The sequence below is a fragment of the Platalea leucorodia genome (assembly GCF_965183815.1).
Source record: "Platalea leucorodia genome assembly, chromosome: 10".
Taxonomy (NCBI): domain Eukaryota; kingdom Metazoa; phylum Chordata; class Aves; order Pelecaniformes; family Threskiornithidae; genus Platalea; species Platalea leucorodia.
Genome location: NC_138832.1, coordinates 12764873 through 12786382, shown reverse-complemented (window position 1 = coordinate 12786382; position 21510 = coordinate 12764873). Strand labels below are relative to the sequence as shown.

The following is a 21510-nucleotide window of genomic DNA, read 5'->3' as shown; positions in this document are numbered from 1 at the left end:
CTGCAGGGCACTGCCGCGCCCGGGGCTCCGCACGCCGTCGCCCCACAGCTCGGGGCCTTGCCTGGAGGTACCACACACAGCGTGAGCCCGGGGCAGCCGCGGCACCCCGAGCCACTCGCGGCAGGCAGCGCCCAGCGCCCAGGCGAGGCGAGGGCCGTGCCGTGCTGCCCGAGAGGCAGCGGGGCGAGCCCCGTGCGGCGCTGGGCAGGGTGCTGCAGCCTGGCGAGGTGCTGCCCGCAGTGTGACACGGCGGTACAGCCGCCGGGCAAAGTGACGCCCGTACAGCATGCCGCTGGGGTACCGCATTACGCCGCGGTGCTGCGGCCCGGCGAGGTGACGCCTGCTTAGCGCAGGGCAGGCCCTGGCAGCCCGCGGCGGCGGAGGACGGAGGCAGCGGCGCAGGCACACCGGCATGCTGAGGTAACCCCCCCCGCCGCCGCGGGGCTCCTCACCCGCCGCGGTCGGAGGCCGGCGGGGGACGCGAGCACGGCGCCCCGCGGCGGGAGCGGGGACGTTTTCTCTCCCCCGCCGCTGCCTCTCCCCGGGCCTCCCCTGCGGGGGGGAGCCGTCATGGCCGCCGGGGGGGGGTCGCCTGCCAACCACGCGACCAACGAACACCCCCCCTCCCCCCCCTTCCGAGGGCCACGTGGGGCAGGGCCGTTGGTCAGCGCCGGCCGGGGCCGCCCTGACCAATCGCAGGCCTCCTCCTGCCCTGCGCCCCACCCCCTGGGAGCGAGCGAGCGGCCGCGCGCGCCTCCCGCCCTCCCCGCTGCCGGCGGCCGCTGCCGAGGCGGGCGGCGGGGCGGGCGGGAGGCCCCGGAGCCACGCCCACCGCCCCTTCGCGCCCGTGCGCGGGCGGGCAGGGCCCCGCCCCCGGCCGCCGCCGAGCCAATGGGACGCGCGCCGGGGCGGGCCCGTGGGGGCGAGGAGCCGATAAAGGGCCCGCGCGGCGGGCGGGAAGGGGTAAGATGGCGGCGTAGGGGCGCGTCGGTGCGGGCCCCGCTCACCGTGCCGCGTCCCCGCGCAGGAGGCGGGTGGGTGCCCGTGCGGCAGCCGGGGGCGGTGCGAGGCCGAGCGGGGAGGAGGAGGAGGAGGAGAGCGCCGCCGCCGCCGCCATCATCATGCCCAACATCAAGATCTTCAGCGGGAGCTCGCACCAGGACCTGTCCCAGAAGATCGCCGACCGCCTCGGCCTGGAGCTGGGCAAGGTGGTCACGAAGAAGTTCAGCAACCAGGAGACGTGGTGAGGCGGGGGCGGGGCCGCACTACAGCTCCCGGCGGGCGGTGGGGCGCTGCCGCGCTGGGGTCCGCACAGCGGCCGCGCAGGGGCTGATGGGATTTGTAGTGCGGGGCGCGGGGTGGGCGCTGGGGCCGCGGCCTGGCGCAGGGGCTCGGGCGGCCGGGCCTCTGATGTCCGGGCCCGGCCCTGGGGGAGCGGCGGCTCGACGAGGCCGCGCTCGGAGACCTGCATTGAGCGCGGAGCGCTCCTGCCTGTGCCCCGCTGGGCCGAAGACCCCCAGCGCATCCCGCCCTTCCCCTGCGGGCAGCCGCAGGGCAGGGCCGCCGCCGAGGCCGGCTCTCCCGCGGGCGTCCTTCAGCCATGGGGCCGCCGCGTAGCGCCGCCGGCCCCGCTTGACCCGCCCGCAGCCCCTTTCTGTGGACCAGCGCATGGGGCAGCGTGGCGGTCGTGCCGCTGGGCGCGGGGCCGGGGTTTGCCGAATGCCGGGCGAGAGGGCCGGGGACCACCGGCGAGCGGCGGAGCCCCGGGGCGGGGGGGATCGCATGGGGAGAGGCCGGGGCTGTGGTGCTCCCCGCAGAGCTCCCGGCGGCGGGAGCCATGTGCTGGGCGGCCCCTGGGCCCCGGCGGTGCCTCTAGCGGCCTCCCCTGGCGGGCGCCCGGCTGTGACGGGCCGCGCCGCAGCGCGCGGGGCTGCCGCCGGCTGCCGTGGCCCGGCGCGCGGGGAAGGGCCCGCGTCTCCCAGGCGCTGTGGCAGCGGCTGGAGCGGCAGGGTCCGCGATCCACCCGCCGGGCCTTGCCCCCCGCCCCGACGGCCAGGAGCCGATGGGAATGCGCCTCCCGGGGGTTCACCCGCGTTGGGCAGCTTCTTCCGTGCTCAGCGTGGACTGTGATGGCTTGGGGCTTGGCAGCTCTGTGCTTAGGGTGTAGCTGGTGCCTTTAAACAACTCTGAGGAGCATCGGAGTCTTAAAGATATTGATAACATCCCTCAGGAAAGATCAGAGGCTGACACCACCTTGCAGCCCATGATGCAGATGCAGTCATACAGTCTGTGTTCCCCCCCAGGCTCTGAAACCTAGGCCTGGCCTTGTTTTTTGTCTCTGTGCTTCATAAGTTTTGCTGCCGTCCTACTTGAAGAAGCTAAAAGAAAGGAGAGGCTAAACATTATTCAAAGCTCTTAAAACTTGGTTTGGAGAAGTACGCTAAGCATGTATACCCCACACAGTGTAATACAAAGAACCTTGAATGATTGCTCCAACCCACTCCTTTCTTCTGGAGACAGTAATTTTTTCCAGGATGTGCATGTGATGTAGAATATTATGTTTCTGTTGCATGGGTATTGATTGTAACTGAAGACTTCAGAGGTAGTACAAAGAGTCGTAGAGAAGAGTTGTAAAAAGAGTCTGATTTACAGCCATTGCTATTGCACTGTTCTCGTTGCTTTTTATTAACTGCTCTTATCCATCCAGTTGGCTAGCCATCAGGTTCTTATGTCAGCAGTTAATGTGACTCTAAGACCTCATAGACATCTTACTTACCCTAATAAACTCATAGCAGATGCTTCTCAGAAAAAGTAAGATTAACAGAATTGGTACTTTTGTACAATAAATGTCATGAGTCAGCTTAATATTAGACTGTTAGCAAGTACAGTTGGAGATGACACTTGTATGCTAAGTACTGCTAATTCGGACACTTACCTAGCAGAAAATTCTCATGCTGGCTGAAATTCTTCACAAGAGATTGGTGTATGCTGTAAGTCAGCGTGCAGTAAAGATGACAGCAGTTTGCTGATGGATATTGAGCAGTAAGACTATAAATACCTAGCAGTCATCAAAAACAATTTGAAGAAGAAGGGAGGAAGATCAGAGAATGAAATATTAAAATTAGAAATCTACCCTAAGGTGCTCTATAAATGAAGCCATTAGGAGTGGGTTGGGTGATTGTCTGTCTAGTTGTTCCTGTAGTTTGATGCGGTAGCAGTCTGCAGAGTGGGTGAGCATCTCCAGTGCAAGAAGAAAGAAACCGTGGAAGAGCTTTGTCCTCAGCAGACTGACTTCTGCTTACTTCTAAATCCGTGGCAGGCTTCCCTACACTGAAATGTTGGAAGTACTTAGTAGTTAATCTGTTCCTACAAAAGGCCTTATGTGGCATTGCCCTGTATGAAACCTCGAACCTAAGGCTACTGCTTTCTTTCCAACTCTGCCTCCAGTGCAGGTATCTTGATACACGTGCTGAAGCTGGCAGTTTGCTGCTGGCAAACAGGACCTTTGGCTTGTATTCAGTCCCTTCATCAGCAGGGATTAGTGTGCATTACATCCAGGAGGAAATTAACCCCAAAAGCCTTTCCAAAGTGAAATGCTGGAGGGCTTCTCTGTTCAAGCCAGTGAATAGCTGTTATGACTCTAAATCTAATAATGGGCTGCAGGATAGCTTCTGGTAGAAGTTTGGCTTGGCTTTTCTCTGCTGACTGGCCATCATCCTTGCTTCCTTTGTACACTACTGCTTTTAGCTGAGGTGGTTGTACTTCTGATTGCAGGGGAACAAGGCCAGTTCTGGGGTGTTTACATGCTCAGCTTGTGTTGAGATCAAGAGTACAGGCTGAGTGCTTTTAGCTTTACTGACTGAACCATTAAATTTGATCAGTGAGTGATGTAAAATAGTTACTGAGCAAATAAGCAACAGTGTTCCTGCTCAACACCCTTGATTATATGGCACTGTTGCCCACAGACCCTTGAGAATGCAATCCCTTGATTGCTCTGCAGGCATATGCAATGGCTGTGTTTTAGTTTGTATTTGGATACAACTCTCCTTTTCTCATCTGTTCCCAGTGTGGAAATAGGTGAGAGTGTACGTGGGGAGGATGTCTACATTGTGCAGAGTGGATGTGGTGAAATCAATGACAATCTGATGGAGCTCCTTATCATGATAAATGCCTGTAAGATTGCCTCAGCCAGCAGAGTCACAGCTGTCATACCCTGCTTCCCTTATGCTCGGCAGGACAAAAAGGACAAGGTAAGTGATTTGGTAAGGGTTTCTGCTGGGAAGATGAATGCACACTGTGAAAGTTCTGACTGCTATATAGGGATTAGGTGAAGTTGAATATGTAGAGGAGGAGATAAAACTTGTTTTAATTTCTTTAAACTTCAGGGCATCAGACTGCAAATTCATCTTTTCATAAAGATCTAGTTCTTCTTGAAAATATACCAAGCTGTAATCACCAGTTGATGAAAAGATGCAATGTTAATGAGTACTCCTTTTAGTAACTGCTTGTGAATCATTGCCTAGAAGTGGAAGACTGACATCTTGATGAAGGAGTTGAACTTGTCTTAAATACTGGGTTTTTTGTGTTTTTTTTTCTCCTGTACTAGAGTCGAGCTCCAATTTCTGCCAAGCTGGTTGCAAACATGCTGTCTGTGGCAGGTGCAGATCATATAATCACCATGGACCTGCATGCATCTCAGATCCAGGTATGAGCTAGAATCAGGGAAGTACTTACCTGCTCCAACCTGAGCCTTTTTACTGCCTTGCAGGCTTTCCAGTGATCTGTTTTTTTTCAGACACAGCAGTGATCAGGACTTGGGAACATGGGACTGGAAGGGACTTGTAGCATCAGTCAGAAGAGGATGGGGAGATGGGTAACAGGTTCATCTGTAAATGAAATTATAACTGTTCTTGATCAGACTAAGCATAATTAGTCCTGTGTAAATGAATGTTGGGCTAGTAAATGATCCGTGCAGCTTTATTGCCACACAGTGACGCTGTGTATTCTTAACTGGTCCTTTGAGGAAATTGAGATGGAGAATGGCTTTATGAAGAGTGTTGTTAAATATTGAGTAGAGCTTTCTGATATTTACTGAGTTGTCAGGGAGAAGTTAGCAGTGCTCTGTTTGACACAGTGGCTGGTAATACTGCTGCCCTGAGGTTAGCTCTCCCTCCAGGTGTGCTGGCACAGCTGCTTGTGAGGGTTCGGTTGACCAGGACAGTGATCTGATAACTTGCTGCTGACAAGATGGGCAATCCCACTTGTATCTGTTCAGTGCCACCCTTCCACATAAGTTGGCTTTGGTTCTCTCTTAAGCTGCTGGTGAATTGAAAATTATTCATGGGTTTTGCTGGCTTAGTGAACAGAATAGTCTCACAAAGCAATTGAAATCTAGACCAGAGCTGTGTAAAAGAAGTGGCAAGAGTGTATACCAGGGAGAGGAGGGACAGCAAGCTGTTAAATTATCAGTCTTGTCTCTTTCCACTTTGAGCAAGCGCTCTGAGACCAAGAAACCAACTCAGTGCAACTGAGAGGGGTATGGCAGAGGGGAGGATATCTGTTGTATTGCTGCAAACACTTGGAATCCAGAAGGGTAAGATATCTACTGCCTGGTGAAGTAGGTGGGCTGTCTGTCATTTTAACAGTTGAAAATGCAGCCATTCACACTTCACTATAATTTCTTCCAGTATAATGTGCCCAGAAATACTCTGTCTCAGATGGAAAAAAAAAAAATCTATGGGGGCACAGCTGAGAAGACTTTCAGAAAGATCATGAAATAAAAGAACAGAGCCCAAGGGGGTATGCCTCCTCCCTAAGAGGCTTGGAGTTGTGATGTGTGCCACAGGGTTGACCTTTCACCAGTAGCAACAGTGAGATTCAGTTGAATAATTGGGTTTGTGTACATAAGCTTCTAGCATCTGGCTGGTTTCAACCTGGTTCTTGTAGTTGCTGGGTTGCTGAGCGCAGAAGGAATGATGGTAGGAAGGATCTGTTACCCCTATACCTTGAAGCATTCCTCTGGAGTAGCTGCCCCCACTCTCCTGCCTATTGCTTCCTGTCCAGGATTAAGTTCTGGCTTTTAGTGACCTTTGAGGTTTACCTGGAGGAGTCTGCTGGGTCAGTGTAAAGTTGTGGAACCAGCTGCATTAGTTTAAAAACAAATGTTACTCAAGCCTTTTTCATAGGTTTCCTGTAGATGTAAACAGTGTAGGTAATGAGCTTTAAAGATTGACTTTGTACACAGGCAGCTAGCTGCTCTGAAAATGAGTGCGTTTGCTGGTTTCTGCACCCCCTTGGGATAGAACTAGTTGCATGTTGTGAAGGTGTCAGATGTAAAGTGTTATTTATGCTGCTAAACTATTTCTGGCTCTGAAGACTTCTTACATTACTGTTCTGTGTATCCCAAAGGCTACTGCCCTTGCACTAAGGGAAGTAGAAAGGAAAGCTGAAAGCTGTGGAAAGGCGGTGGCTGCATGCCTGATCATATAGAAGGCTTCTTCCAACTGTTTTTGGAATGTGACCTTCAGCTACATCTGTTCCTGTTGTCTTCCTTGCAGGGTTTTTTTGATATCCCTGTTGATAACTTATATGCTGAGCCTGCTGTACTGAAATGGATCAAAGAAAATATTGCAGAGTGGAAGAACTGCACCATTGTTTCACCAGATGCTGGTGGGGCCAAGAGGTAAGCTGTCAGACAGCTAGCTTGAGGTGCTGCTTCTACATCTACCTGAATTCCTGAGAGTGCTTGTGACCTTATTCTTAAGACATGTTCCCTCTGCTAGCCTGCCTTCTGTACAACAGTCTGTGGCAGCTAGTGAAGAGTGGTCAGATATTCTTCCTAGGGAATGTTTAGAATGTTTCTTGGGCTATGTGGAGAATTTAAATAGCTTCTAGAATCACAGCTGCATGGGTAGGAATTGCACAATTACTACATCCCTTGGACTAAACCAATTTTTTGTAGAAGGGTAATTATACAGGTTGAAGGCAGGAATCGTGTAGCTCATACCCTTATGCCAAGACAAGGTTACTGCTGCTGGTTAATGACACATTTTTATCCAGGCTGTTTTCTTTGCAGTATTAAGCTTAGTCTAATGAGGCATTTTCTTACTTTATTACTCTTTATTTGAATATCTAGCTGGGATTTAAGCCTGCTGCTACTCTTCCTCTTTCCTGAGAGCAAGGAAGATAGATGGTTCCTTTCCAAAAAGCAGCAGCATATGTTATAGCATATTTCTACTTTGATAGTCTGACAATCTCCCATCCTTATGCAGATAAACATGCCAGTATGTGGGCAGTTCAGAATGTTCTCAGGTGCTTACTAGGAGAAAGGAGGCTATTCCTTGATGCTTCTGTATAAGGGCTCCATGTGAGCAGCAAAGGAACACAGACATATTCTTTAATCCAGGACTATCACACCAAAGTGTTGGTGCATGCTGACCTGATTCACGTACTTCAGAGTGTTTTAAGCTGTCTGTTAGAAACAGCCAAGAGATACTACTGCTGTAGGTCTTCCTGTAGCTTTGTTGTGGCCCATGTATTGGACAACACCTTTTGTATATTCAGCTACTTCTGTAGCTTGTTGTGTAATGCAGTATATGAAATGCCCAGTCAGCCAGCTGTAATCTGACTCCTGAAAAAAAACCTCTTCAAAAGCAACTTAAACTGAAATGTGTCAGTCTTTAGCTGGTGCATTATTTTACAGAGACACTGCAGAACCAAATACATTAGTAAACAGTTTAGTTAACAATCTTGTGTAGGGCTCCCAGGGTGATGGGTCTGATCTACCTCTGATCTACTCGATCTAGGAGTCTACTCATCTCAAGTGCAGAATTTCTTAGGGGCATGTGTATTTTGTTCCTTCTCACTCTTAATGCTTTTAAACTCTATTATTCATCAGTATCAATATATAAAGTTTAGGTCCCTCTAGTAGGGTTGTTCTGTGGTCACTTTAACCAAAGTAAGTGTGAGGTGGTGGACTTGCATTTCTTGGATGTGTACTCCTGCCATTGTCCTTGTGCCAGCAGTTGTATGCATGACAATTGAATGCTTATATAAGTGCAAGTAGATCCCTGTCATAGCACAACTTAAGCCTTTCCAGTGTAGCGTTATAAAGATGACAACTTCCCAAGCATTCTGATCACTTCAGGTTTGCCAAACTTGCTGGTTAAGGGTTGTTTTGAGCTTTAAATGCGAATTAATTTACAGTTGTCAGGATGAAAGGCTGTTTTATCTTAATCTACGTGCTGTCACCGGGAGAGATTCGATCAGAGACTGCAGTTTAACTGCTTGAAGGGAAACTAAGGTGGCAGAGTGTCTTCTATTAATTGCTTGGGAGCAGTAGCAGATGTGGTGGCAGCTTCTCTTACTACAGTGGCAGTTTGTGCTTAATAGTTTTGAAAGATTCGACTGAAGCTGTTGTGTGGAGTTAAGTGTTGTTTGGAAACTCTTCTCTCTTCAGAGTGACCTCCATTGCAGATCGATTGAATGTAGACTTCGCTCTCATTCACAAGGAGCGCAAGAAGGCCAATGAAGTGGATCGCATGGTGCTGGTGGGTGATGTGAAAGACAGAGTGGCCATTCTGGTAGATGATATGGCAGACACATGTGGTACCATCTGTCATGCTGCAGACAAGTGAGTAGGGCTGACTGGTTCTTTCCTAAATCAGAAACCTATTGTTAGTGAATGCTATGTAATGAGTTAATCAGATTATTTGCATGTCAAGTTTTACAAAATAACATACAGTTTCTTGGTTATCTATCTCATGTCATACAAAATAAGTAAAAATCCTAGTTAAAGTTCTCACAGTGGGAATAGCTAGAAGACCATAGTGTCTTTTTTTATTTGAAAAATGCTTGTGTTGAAAGTGTCTTCCACTAGACCATCACTGACTATGCTAGGTAGACCTAAGTGCTGTCTGGTCCATCAACTTAAGGTCATACACCTGAATTTCTATTTGAAGTAAGCTTTTGAAGCTTTGGTATCTTTCAAGCCGCATACACTAGAAACGCCAGCACATGCAACACTCAGTAGTGAATATCTGCTACCTTGTGTTGGCAAAAATCACAGAAGGTGACTTGTATGATTTAGTCCAAATGTCCCAGGGCTACAAACAATTTTTTTCAATGTATACTTGCCTGTGGTGGATTTTATGGTACTTGTTAAACTGTTTTCTTCCCCCAAATCAATAGTGGGCTGGAGGTGGGAATCAAAGGTAGCCTGTCCCCTAAGCATATGGTATTGTCTCCTTTCAATGCTTACCATGTGCCCTGCACTAATGTCAGTTTAATACTTGCGAAGAATTTCTCATCCTTCTCCTTTCCCCCCAACCCTTCTAGGCTTGTGTCAGCTGGAGCCACCAAAGTTTATGCCATCTTAACTCACGGGATCTTTTCTGGGCCAGCAATTTCTCGGATCAACAATGCCTGTTTTGAGGCAGTTGTAGTCACAAACACAATACCCCAGGAGGACAAGATGAAGCAGTGCCCTAAAATCCAGGTGCGCATCTACTTTCTCTTCTCTCACTCCTGGGGGGTGGTAGCACTTGTCTGTCCTCCTGTGTTGTATACATGACAATTGAATGCTTATATAAGTGCAAGTAGATCCCTGTCATAGCACAACTTAAGCCTTTCCAGTGTAGCGTTATAAAGCATTGTATGTCTTCCGCTAGACCATGACTGACTATGCTAGGTAGAACTAAGAGCTTAAGGTCATACACCTGAATTTCTATTTGAAGTAAGCTTTTGAAGCTTTGGTATCTTTCAAGCCGCATACACTAGAAACGCCAGCACATGCAACACTCAGTAGTGAATATCTGCTACCTTGTGTTGGCAAAAATCACAGAAGGTGACTTGTATGATTTAGTCCAAATGTCCCAGGGCTACAAACAATTTCTGTTCCCTCCTGTTGGTGGGAAAACCCCATAATACTGTCAAGTGTTTACAGCAGTTTCATTGTACTTGAATCAGTGGCAGTGTTGACTCATTCTCTTGTTCCTACTGCTGTGGGATAACAGACCTGTTACACAGATAAAATGCAGCTTCTAATCCAGCTCATCTTAAACAGTTCATTTAAGTAAATTTTTTTCAGGGCTTGTTTTACTGGGATCAGATCACTGATCTAATGGGGCCATGATGTAAGCAAGCAGTTGTATCTGTACACTTTGGAGGAGTGATATGCTGATGACATGTAATACTGAAGCAGAAGTAGATAGGAACTTCTGAAGTTGGTAATGCCAGCTTCAGTTGTGTATCTATCACCTAATGCCCAGCCCTTTAGGCAGGGTCCCTTCCTTTTGTGAAGCGACATGGGCCTGGTCTGGGGAACGTGAATGCTTCATGTCTGGTCATAACAGCAGTGCAGGTGAGATGGAGAGGGAGTGCAGTCTTGTCCCACGGACATGTCTGCCTGGTTTCACTAAGAGCAGTTGACACAGCTCCACAGTACAATGTTCAGATACGTGCCAAAGATAAACAAAGCCACTTTGCCATCCATATGAAAGCGGAAAGCTGATCTCTTGATGCTCACTCTGTGTCTTGGGTTTTCCATTTAGGAAGAGTACTGTGGCATTTTGTTTCCCAAGCTGAGGCTGACTTTCCTGGAAGAAAAAAAAATTGGCTGTACAACTTGAGCTAGGCAGAACTTGAGGATTTCCTGTGTTAATGGACAGCTGGAAGTTGCAGCTTTACCTGAGCATTCAGGCAGAATAGGTCCATCAGAAGCGTCAGGTACTGCTATAGCATACACATGGCCAAGGACATCTTAAATACTAGCTTCACAGCACAAATATATAGGACAGGCATTTGGAGAAGTTCTGGGAAGTAAATGGCACTGCTAAGACTCACTAGTACTGTGTTTTAAGTATAGCAGGTTCCCCAGTACTGGGGTTCTGATGAAAAGGAAGCTCAACTGCTTGAAGCTGCAATGAATTTTAAGCTGCTTTTGGAAGTAAGTTATAAGCTGATTGCAAACAGCTATTGGGTTGTGGTTTTTTTCAACACTAACTTCTGGATGATATTCCTGCAACTGAGCACATCTAAAAGATGTCTGATGCTTCAACTTATTTCCAAGCTCCACATTACAGTTAATGTAGGCAAAATGTTAAACTGGTAATCAGTATGTAAATAGCTGTAGCCAAAGATTGTAGTGTAGTAGTTTTTCAGGCTCTCACTTAACATCTCACTCTCTTACACTAACATCTGATGTTCAGTGTTGACAAACACAGAACTAAAGGATTTGCCATGAGTCTCATGCTCTGTCTGCTCTGCAGCTCTTAGTTTTCTCTTTCCTTCCTTAGGAGGCAAACTATCTGGAAGAAAGACAATGTTAAATATGGATTTCACTTAGTTTCCTTAACACACTGTGAACACGGTGCCTCTTACTGAGACTACATATATCAATGCTTTAGCTGCTGGGGTTCAGAGCTAGTTTTATTGAGACTTGACTTCCCCCCTATTGACTGGATTACCCCACCAGGTGGAGCCAGCACAGTGACTGGAGCTGAGCTGCAGCGCAGTAGCTTCATCTTTCTTAGACTGCTGGCAGTGATGGTAAAGCCTCATGACTCAAGGGATGTGATCTGATCTTGATTTAGAGTCCCCTAACTTCTCTGCAACCTACACAAAGTGAGTAAGATAGTCCTAGGGTAAACAGACTGAGCTTAGGGAGTCTCAGCAAAGTGACAGTAGACTGTCATCCTGACAAAGATCAACAGTGAAATAATATTTGTAGTGCTATATGTAGAACATCTTCAGAATTATGTGTAACTAAATCCCAGTCCTGTGCAGAAGTCATTTGTCTGCATCTGGCATGTTATAAATCTGGGTGATGTCTTTACTCTTTAAATTCTTCCTGACTTACCAGCCATTCTGCCAGGCTTCATGTCTTTTCTCAGTGATGCTGATGCATCTTTCTTCCCCTCCAGGTGATTGACATCTCAATGATCCTTGCGGAGGCCATCAGGAGGACTCATAATGGGGAATCTGTTTCCTACCTATTCAGCCATGTCCCTTTATAACAACAGATGCCAGCTGCTGCTTGTATGGCTTTTTTTAAAACCAAAAGTTGTTCAGCTTGTTGTAAAGTTCAGTAGAAGACTCTGCTTGTTCCAGTGCAGTTCTCCACAGCTCCTCCTGCTTAAGTCAGGCTTACTGGCTCTGATCCCAACACTGGGAGGCTGGGGAGGGGAAGCTTATCTCTGTAACACTCCAACTCCACCAGCAGCCCTGTGCATTGGGGCTCATCAGTAGTATTGACTCAATTCTGCAGATCTGTGGAGAGCGGGACTGACACATGACTAATTGCCACAACTATTTTGACGGGGGGGAGGGAGAGGGTTTGTTTGTGGGCAGGGTTAAATGATCTGGCATGTGCACCCTAAATTGTTTGGGAAGTAGAGCTCCCTAGGACATGTTGACCTGGATCTACAGCAAGAGCCTGAGAGACTGCTGGCTGTCTTACCACTCTGTACCTGGCAGAAGCCCTTGAAGAGCGATGGGGAAGGCTTGTATCTTGGCCAAGCTTGACCCTAGGTGAAGCCCTGGGGGACACCTGGGAGCTGGTTCTGCTACAGCTTCCTCCCATGAAAGGAGATCAGTGTAGCTTGCAAACTTGAATTCATCTTAATTATCGATGAAATTAAATGCCCTTTAGCATGCTACAAAGCCAAGTAAAGGTGAGAGCATGGTCTGTGCAGTACTGCCTTGCTGTGTTAACTTAGCGGTGAAGGTGCATCCTGGACAAGCATTCTTCTCCCTCTTATGTAGAGGACTCATGGTGGTTGTGTGCTTTAGTTTCTAGTGTAGGCTAAAACCAGTTCCTCAATTTCACAGCTTACTGTTAGCCTTGCTAGTGATTAGAGGACTGCTGTCATGTACTATAGCTGCACCTTGACTTGCTGTGCAAATCCTTGATCCTTTTTTTACCAGTACACTAGTAAACCAGGCCTCTTTATCCCATAGTAGCTTGGTTGTTGCATCTAGCAAGTGCCTGCTCAGACACTGGGGTGACCTAATACACAACAGCTTTGTGTCCAAAGCTCTTAGCCTCTCGTTGCCTGCAATCCTGTTGTCCTGTAAGTTGCTGACACATTCTGGTTGCTTGTCCTGGTCACTGTCTGCCTTGCCTTGAAAGAGTTGCTCCTTGCAAAAGATCCTAAACCAAGGAGGTTTGCAGGACTACAAAACCTGAAGAAACCCTTGGAGCAGGTCTGATGCTGTTAATGAATGCTTATGGCAATGGGTTGAAGAGGCTGGTGATACATAGTACTGGGAAAACTGTAGATCTAACACCAACCTGACAGGCAGCAAAGTGCCTGAAAGAAAAATACCAAAACTAGAGCTGGCTGAGGCTCCCAGATGTAATAAATATCATCTGAAACTTGAATACTTAGTAACTACCAGACAATCGTAAGGTAAACTGTTAAGTCTCTCCTGGACTCTTACGGGGTTATAGACCAAGCTGGTTTATGCTCTGGTTTTTATAAGCACTCCTCTTTTATTTGTTTTTGAGCTGGAGGAAGGGAAAAAGGGAAAAGAAGGAACTTGAAATTACTTGCTAGAGTAACCAGCATGGCTTTGAGAGGCTAGGGGCTGGGGTGTAAGTGGAACTAACTGTAAGACTTGGTTAAGATCTAGGGAAGTACTTCTTTAGTTGTGCCTTTTACTGAAGACTTCTCTCCCTTCCCAGAACTCCTGTCCTGTGGCAACGTTAACACTTCTATTACAGTGTAGGGGTTTTCTTTTTGTGTAAGAATTGGTGTTTGTCTGGAAAGTGTGTGTCTCGCTTCTTTGCTTTGCATCCTGCACTGAGCTCTACCAAGAGTCTGATTCCTGCCTCCTGTATTGGAGCCCCTGCTGCCACACTGCTGATGCCCTGAGAGCCAAGAGCCAGGACATCGGAGCAGCGGTGTGAGGATTTTCAACAGCATTTGTGTTTAAACTTAAGACCTGATGAAGGAATTAAACTTTTATTTAAAAACCATGGCCTCTGCCTGTAAGTGCTTCTAAAAACCTTACAAAGGTGATGTGCATCTTCTGAGTTGTGTCACTTGCAAGTTTGATCATGGAGTAATGTTATTTGGAAGGGACCTTGGAAGGTCATCTGGTTTAATCCTCTTGCTGTGGGGTTGACTGTGAGGTTGAGCTTGGCTGTGCTCACATTGCATGGAAGAAAAAGCTTGGGACCAAGCTACTTCTCTTAGTGGGTAGTGGCTTTTGTCTGTATCTGATTTCCTAGAGTTAATTGTTAGAGGCGGTAGTGCAGTTTCTCTTGTACTGTTCAATTATGTATTTGAGCAGATCTGTTCACATAATGTTCGGGGGGGGGAAACCTGAATAGTTTAGCAAGTACAAAAGAAGAATTGCTAATTACCTTGCACAAAGGTAATGATCAGAGGCAGCAGGATTATGTCCTGAGAAGCACTTGTTCTGACTAAACCATGATTCTTTCTCATTGTGTATTGTAGACTGGGAAAGTATAAATGAAGTTAGAAGGATGAGATGGCAGGTCTAGAGAAAGGTCTTTGGCCTTACAATAGACTTCCAGGCCTAGATTGAACATTGCTTCAGGAAGCACAACCGTGGCCTCAGGAAGACTTTTGGTGAGGATCGCTACTGCCATTCATCTGTTAAAACATATTTCAGTACTGGTCAATGAATAAGTGAACTCTGTATGTTTGGGGGGGGGGGGGGGGGGGAAGGAATGTGTGTCTCGTCAGGTGATGTAGCAGACTTCACCTTCCTTAGAGAAGAAACGGAACATGAGCTTTACAGCCCAAAATTTGTACAAAGGTGGCCATTGCTATTAGTGTGTATATACTGTTTTCTTAGTTACTTTAATAAAACCTGGGGGTTGGAGTGGGGGAGCGCACAGATTTAAAATGCTGTATGACAGCACTGTGGCTCTTAAAAGGATAGGTGATACACAGGGTATGAGAAAATACTTTCTAGTGACTAAACCTATTTGTAGGCAGGTTGCGACTGACAGACTAGAAGCGACCATTGTGCTATTAGAGCAAGTATGGCTGCCTTTAACATGTGCATGTAGTAGAATTAAAGGACTCTCTTCCCTGCCCAGGACAGTCATGGGTGTAGTATCAGGCAGCTGTGGGAAGGGTGTCCCTTCACTGCAGCATGGGCTGGGAGAAAACCAGCCCCTGAGGTGTGAATGGCTGAGAGCCAGGTTGCTCCAGTGTCCTCCAGGTTTGGGAGTGATGCAGGGATGCTCATCCCTTAGCCCAGGCAAGTTCAGCTCCAGCAGCATCAGCCATGCTGTGAAGTGCTCGTGCTACCTTGAGCTACCTGCTGTAGTGGAGGTGATTCTCCAGCCTGTCTTGGAGAGCTGTTGGAGCGAGTACAGAGCATGCAGAGTGCTCTGGAGGTGAATTGTGTGGTGTATTCTCAGGCTTTCTTCACAGATGCTGAAGAAATACCATAGAAAGCAAGTCCTTACTTCCCCAGGAGAAAATCCCGAGTGAGTAATTTGCTGTGCTTTTGTAGTTGGAGAGAGCTGGAAGAGCAGGACAGAGCTACAGCAGCTTGCAGTGCCACAGACACAGCCGGAGCGTGGCTGCAGGTGTGCAGGTGCCAAGTAGCTGCCTCCTGTCTGTCTGCTGTAAAAGCAGCAGCAGAAGGGAACGCGTCCATCAAAAGTTCTGCATCTTGGCCCAGCTCACCTGCCTGGGTAGCTGAAGCTAATGCGCAGGGTGGGGATGCCTTAAGCTGCTGTGAAAGCTGGGCTTACCCAGCCTTGCAGGCAGCAGGAGTTGTCTGCTGTTGGGAGCAAGACAAGAGACCTCAGCTGCTGTCGCCAGCAGCTCCCTCCTGCTGCTTCTCCCTGTGGCTGACTAGTGTACAGATGATTTCCCATCTAGAGTCGATGTTTCTGTGATCTAGAGAAAGTGGCAGCTTGCCTTGCTGCTGTTGGGCAATGGGAAAGTAGTAAGGGTTAACAGAAAAGCCCTTCTCTAAGCTGCAAGGAGTAGCAAAATCCATGGGAGGAATGAGCCCTGGTGTAAGACAGAACAGCCCGAGTGTGCTGGCTGCCTTCCTGTGGCTCTCTGCTCCTGCCATGGTGGAAGGAAAGGGTCGTGGTAGGAGGCTGGGGTTAAAAATGAGCAGCAAAAAGTGAACTGTGGCCCTGCGGAGTAGGGGGACTGGCTCACTGCTGGGCAGTGGTGGCTGGAAGGGGCTCAGGTCCTGGCTGGCTGTGGTGATTCCTGCCTGTCCCTGCAGGCAGGAGGCTGAAAAAACCTCTCTGATCAGATAGAGAAAACCTCCTGCCTCCTCCTTCCTGTAGAAGAGAATAGAGTGTTCCTGGAAATAGCCATCAGTGAGGCTGTGTCTGAGCCCTGACAGCCTTGTTCTATGGGAGATTTAAAAAGCATCTAAAATGGCTGGCAGACATTCCCTTCTATTTCGGGTCAGGGTTGGTTTTGCTTTCCCCCGATCTGTTGATGTCTCAGTTCTTTTATTATAAATTATTGAAAGCAGAAATACCAAAACCCATGAGAAAGAAGCAGGTTGTGCGGTTACAGGAGGCTTTGCAAATTTGTCAGGGGAAAAAGCTCTTGCTGGGATATAAGCTCCTTTCTTGTTATTTGTGCAAGATAAGTTTTAAAAGCTCCCCAGCAGCAACCCCACACCTTGCCTGCTGGAAATGCAGAGGGTTGACTTTAAAGCTGCTCCAGCCGTGGTTTGTAGGAGCGTGGCGGTGCCTTCCCTGCCTGCACAGCCACCGGAGCGGCTTTGTGCCCAGACAAAGACCCCGTGGTTTGCAAAGCGCTGCAGCATTGAGGAGATGCAACACATCGCGCAGGGGCTGTGCCTTGGCTGGGTGTAGCTGATGCTGGTGAGGGGCTGCGTGCAAGGAGGATGGGGACCAGGTCCTTTCACACTCGCTGCCTGCCAGGGACAAAAGCTACAGCAGAGCGTGCAGTATCTGCAGAGGAGAAGCATGTGGAGAACAGGCAGGGAAGGAGGGGGAAGCTGGGGGGAAGGTGGGAACAGCTGGAGAGTAAGCACACGGCAAAACACTTGTCTGATTATTTGCATAAAGGCAAAAAGGATTTCCTGCTTTCATTTCGAAACTGGGTGGGTTTTTTGTTTCCTTTTGGCTGTGTAGGAAAACTCAGCCCTTTCTCAGTTCGGGGCGGGCTTTGTGATGCAGGCTCTGCAGGGTGGGTTTGAAGGATGCTCGTGAAGGCAGCCCTGCCGGGGCTTGCTGCTCCTGACTATACAGCACCCTCCAAACCTGGTCCTGCCAGCACCAAATCAAAGCTGCTCTGGGAGCGGCCTGGCCTGGGGCTTCGCCTGCAGCCTCTTCCTCTCCCCCCAGGGGACGGGGACTGGCGGCTGTTTGCCATCCAGACTTCTCTCAGAGTAGCAACCACATCTTAGGACCTGGCCTTAGACATTGGCCTTTGCCTTTTCTGCATACGCCAATCATTGGCATTTCTTTAATTCAGAGCCCACTTGGTGGCTGGAGTGGGAAGTTGCCTGTGTCCTCAGGGCTTTGCCTCTGGCCAAGAGCTGCTGTTGCTGGAGAGCACCAAGCCCCTGTCCCAAGATGGCCGTCTTCTAGCTAAAAACCACAAAGCAAATGTTTCCTCAGGCTTGCTGGGGATTTTCTCTGCACAATCTCCAGTAAGCCTGGGGAGAAACCTAGAGAGGCTGGCAGGCCAGGCGGAGGTGGAGGCGGGTGTGAGAGCTGCTGCAGCGCAGCTGCTACCCCTGGTGCTCTACATCAGGTTCCTGCTTGCCGTGACACCGGGATCTCTGCAGGAGGTTTTTGGCAAGCCTGCCGTGGGGGTCAGGATGCTTTTTTTTGTTGTTGGTTTTCCCCCTCCTCAGCACTTACAGGACCCTACTGCAAGGCCTCCCAGGCATCCTGGCCCTCCAACCGCTCCCCATCCTGGGGGCCAGCGTGCAGGTGCCCCCTGGGCCGCCACTGCCCTCGCTGCTCCCCAGCCCAGCCGGGAGCAGGGAGGCGGCCTCTGCTCACGCTCAGTATTGTCTCCACATGCGCCCCGGTGGTCTGTGCTGGCTGCCCCCCCGGGCCTTCTGCACCTACTGCTTTGCTACGGCCAAGTGAGAGCCTCTGCCCCTGAGCGTGGTCTGCTCCTTGCCTGCCTGGGCTGCTGCTGCTTTAGTGACCAATCTCCCTGGGAAGCTCCGTGCCTGGAGCCAGCGCGGCCGTGGGCTGAGCATGGTGGCAAAGCATCTCCTGCAGCTGTGAACGGTGCCACGTTTATCCCAAGGGCTTGCCTTCTTAAGTTCTGCTTCAGCAGGGTGGGTGTCAGGGGTGGCCGGTGGCGGGTGCATCCCTGGGCATATGCGCGGGGCACAGCTGCCCTGTGGCTGCGGGGCACCTGCTCCTGGGGAGGGTTTGGGGCTGGGACAGTGGCCTTGGGGCCACCCAGCCCCGTGGGGAGCGCGCAGGGGTGGCAGCGGGGCTGGGTGTGATGCTGGGGGGGGGGGGAAGAGCTTCTGCAGCGTCTGTGCCTGCGTCTGCACGCTGAGTGTGCAGGCACGGGGCGCGTGCAAGGCACGATGTGTGTGTATCCGCGAGCACGCAGGGTGGCTGTGGGTGTGCACACCACGGGCATGGGGGCGCGTGTGTGTGTGCGCAGGGTGCGCGTGCAGGGCCGGGTGTGAGCGCGGGGGAGGGCGGGAGCGGTGCCCGCGGCGTCCCGCAGCCGTAACGCTCGCCACAGTCGCCCCCGCGCCCCCCCGGTGCCCCCGTCCCCGCTCGGCGGTGCCCCCCCGCCGCGGGGCAGCTCGGGAGCCGCAGTTCTCCCCGGGGCCGCGCGGCCGCGGCAGGCAGCGGGCGGACTACACTTCCCGGCAGGCCCTGCGGGCGGCGGGCAGCCAATGGGCGCGCGGGCTGGGCGGCGGCCGGTCTATATAAGGCGCCGCCCCACGCTGCCCCCTCCAGCCTCACCTGGGCGCGGAGCGGAGCGGAGCTGCGTGGCACAGCGCGGCACGGCACGGCGGAGCGCGGCACGGCACAGCACCAGGTGCGGCGCCGGCTCCCGCTCCCTGATCGCGGCGCTGGCGGCGGGTGCGGGCTGTGCCGGGGAGGGGGCTGCCCGCAGGGCTGGCGCAAGGAGGGGCTCCCCCGGGGCGCCCCCGGGAGGGGGCTGCGGGCGCGGGGGTCGCGGCGGGGAGCGGGGCTGGCGAGGGCGGGGAGGACCCCCGCGGTGGGCGCGGGCACGGGCACCGGGCGCCGCCCGGCCGGTGCGGGGCTGCCTGGAGCCGGGGAGCGACGTGGTGCCCGGGGCGGCGGCGGCCCCGCCCTGCGCTATTGTCCGCGGCGGGGCCGGGCCGCCTTTGTCTGCCGGTCCCCGGGGACCTCGGCTGACCCCGGGGGGGGGGGGGGTGTCTCGCAGGCAAAATGTGCGACAAGCCAGACCTCTCGGAGGTGGAGAAATTCGACAAGAAGAAGCTGAAGAAAACCAACACGGAGGAGAAGAACACGCTGCCCTCCAAGGAGAGTGAGTGTGGCGGGGAGCGGGGCCGGGGTGGGGCCGTGCGGGGGCCGCGGGCGCTGTCCCGCCGCCGCGGCGGCCGGTGGGGAGCGGCGCTTCGGGGCAGGCGGGCTGCAACCCGGAGAAACCCCTGACCGAGCGGCGGGGGCCAGGGCACGGCCCTCCGGGGCAGCGGGCACGGCCGTGGCTGCGAGCTGTCGGCTCGGGGCACGGCTTCCCCGAGGGGAGCTGAAGGCACGCGCCCAGCTCACCGTCGCCCGTGTGCGTGTCGCGTCACCCCCTGGCTTGAGGTGTCTGCCCCGCTTGGGGCCAGACCGTAAAACTGGGCGCCAGGGCCCAAGTGACTGCTCCGCAGCCTTCTCCAGCGGGTGTTTCCACAAAAAACCACCAGACACTAATGGACCTCTCTTCTCTTGCAGCTATTGAGCAGGAGAAGGAATGTGTGAAGTCTTCCTAGAGTGAGGTGGCCTGGCAGGAAGAGCTACCACTTGATTTTTTTTTTTTTTTTTGCTTTGAATTAAATCATGTGTTTTTTTAAATATACATCATGTATGTGTATAGAAAACAGCTGCATCACCTTAACCCACTGTCCCACCTTTCTGGCAGCTCTGGTGGGTGGGGGGAACAAAGCGTGGCTCTCTCAGTCCATCAATAGCCTGACCCAGCCCCACCTCTGCTGCTCAGCTGCCTCCCGCTGACAGCGCTGATCTCGCTCATGCAGTGGGGAGATGAGCAAGGGCTACGGAGGCTCCTGGGGACAGCCCTTCTGCCTGGGGGAGTGGGGATCCTTCCTGGCCTGGCCCATGGCCTGGGTCTGTCTTGCATACTCTTCACTGATGGTGTTCTGTAGCCTCACTCACGGTTTTTTGTCTTCCTTGGGGGAAAAATGAGAAGTTTATTATAAAATAAAAAAATGTAATGACCTACCTATGGCTTGTAGCTTCTTCCCTAGCAAAGGTTCGGGCTGCAGCCTGGCTCGCCCTGGGGGGCGGGAAGGTCTCTGGTGGTTTGGTGTTGCTCAGGGGGCTGCGTGGGGTGGTTCCCTGCAGGGCCAGCCCAGCTTGGTGCTTGTATAGGGCTGAGCTCCTGGTGGTCTGGGAGGGACCAGGGCTGGGAGCGTTGCTGGGGCTGGGGGCTCAGCTGGCCAAGGCTGCTGTGTTCCACCAGCAATCCCACCACCATGGCGGTTTCTTGGTGCGTCCCCAAGTAGAGGCTAACCTGGGCCAGCCTGCCGGCCTGAAGGCTGAGCCTCCTGCTTCAAAGATGTTGGTGTCCCCTGCCTGAAACATCGCTTGAGCTGGGCTGGCTGCTCCCCTGCGCAGCTGGAGGTGCCTGCGCTGGCAGTGTGGGTGCTGGCTTGGGTCCCACTGGTGCTGTGGCCACTTCTCGGAGCAGAGCTCTCCCCTTGCTGCCTGGCACAGCCCTTCTCTTCACCTTGAGCCAACCGCCACACGTGCCCTTGGCTGAAGGAGGTTTTTGCAGCCTTGTAAGGGTGGACTAATGCAGTAGACCCCTTGGGTACCCTCTAGGCTGATCCCAGCCCTGCCTGGCCGGAGCGGAGATCCCTGTGCCCTGCAGGCAGCCTCCAGCACGGTGTGGGTGAGGGGGAGCTGGGGTCTGATAGTGCCTCCAGGTCTATGCTGAGGCATCCTGGGTGCTGCTAGGATTTCCCACCTCCGCCTGGCCTGCAGGGTCACTGAACAGGCTGCTTATGGAGGAGGTGGAAGTAGACTTGCCAACTAAGAGCAGAGCCCCTAGTGAGCCTGGTCATCTGGAGGCAAACATGGGACTGTTGTACCTGTCTGGACACGGTGCCTACCTATCTGCCTGGTACCTCCACCCACACTGCCTGCCAAGGGCTGCAAATAACACTGCTTGCGTGGCTGCAACTGCCTTCACCCCTTGAAAAGCAGAACTGAAAGAGCTGAAGGTAAGAGGTTGGTGTTTGTGTGCTGTCAGGGCAGCGTGCAGGTTTTTCCATGGGGTGAGGGTGGTGGGGAGCAATGCTGAGGCCCAGCTGGGGCTG

At 52.0% G+C, this 21510-nt stretch overlaps 2 protein-coding genes across 5 annotated transcripts; both read left to right on the top strand.

Moving 5' to 3' along the window:
• Positions 1-956: 956 nt before the first annotated feature.
• PRPS1 (phosphoribosyl pyrophosphate synthetase 1) lies at positions 957-13975 on the top strand. Of its 4 annotated transcripts, XM_082323161.1 has the most exons (8): positions 957-1243; positions 4067-4250; positions 4607-4705; positions 6558-6682; positions 8459-8632; positions 9337-9496; positions 10865-10945; positions 11474-11875. In XM_082323161.1, exons 1-8 carry the CDS (start codon positions 1122-1124, stop codon positions 11489-11491), a joined length of 963 nt encoding a protein of 320 aa, XP_082179287.1. In that variant the 5' UTR covers positions 957-1121; the 3' UTR covers positions 11492-11875. The 4 variants fall into 4 exon arrangements, with proteins under 4 accessions (XP_082179287.1, XP_082179288.1, XP_082179289.1 ...); XM_082323162.1 differs by lacking the exons at positions 10865-10945; positions 11474-11875 and adding an exon at positions 11922-13975; XM_082323163.1 differs by lacking the exon at positions 10865-10945 and having other exon boundaries at positions 11474-11873.
• A 4960-nt stretch (positions 13976-18935) lies between these two features.
• On the top strand, positions 18936-20426 carry LOC309595692 (thymosin beta-15A homolog). The gene is made up of 3 exons (XM_082322951.1): positions 18936-19013; positions 19386-19490; positions 19904-20426. The coding sequence occupies exons 2-3, from the start codon at positions 19391-19393 to the stop codon at positions 19939-19941; spliced, it is 138 nt and encodes a 45-aa protein (XP_082179077.1). The 5' UTR covers positions 18936-19013; positions 19386-19390; the 3' UTR covers positions 19942-20426.
• Positions 20427-21510: the final 1084 nt, after the last annotated feature.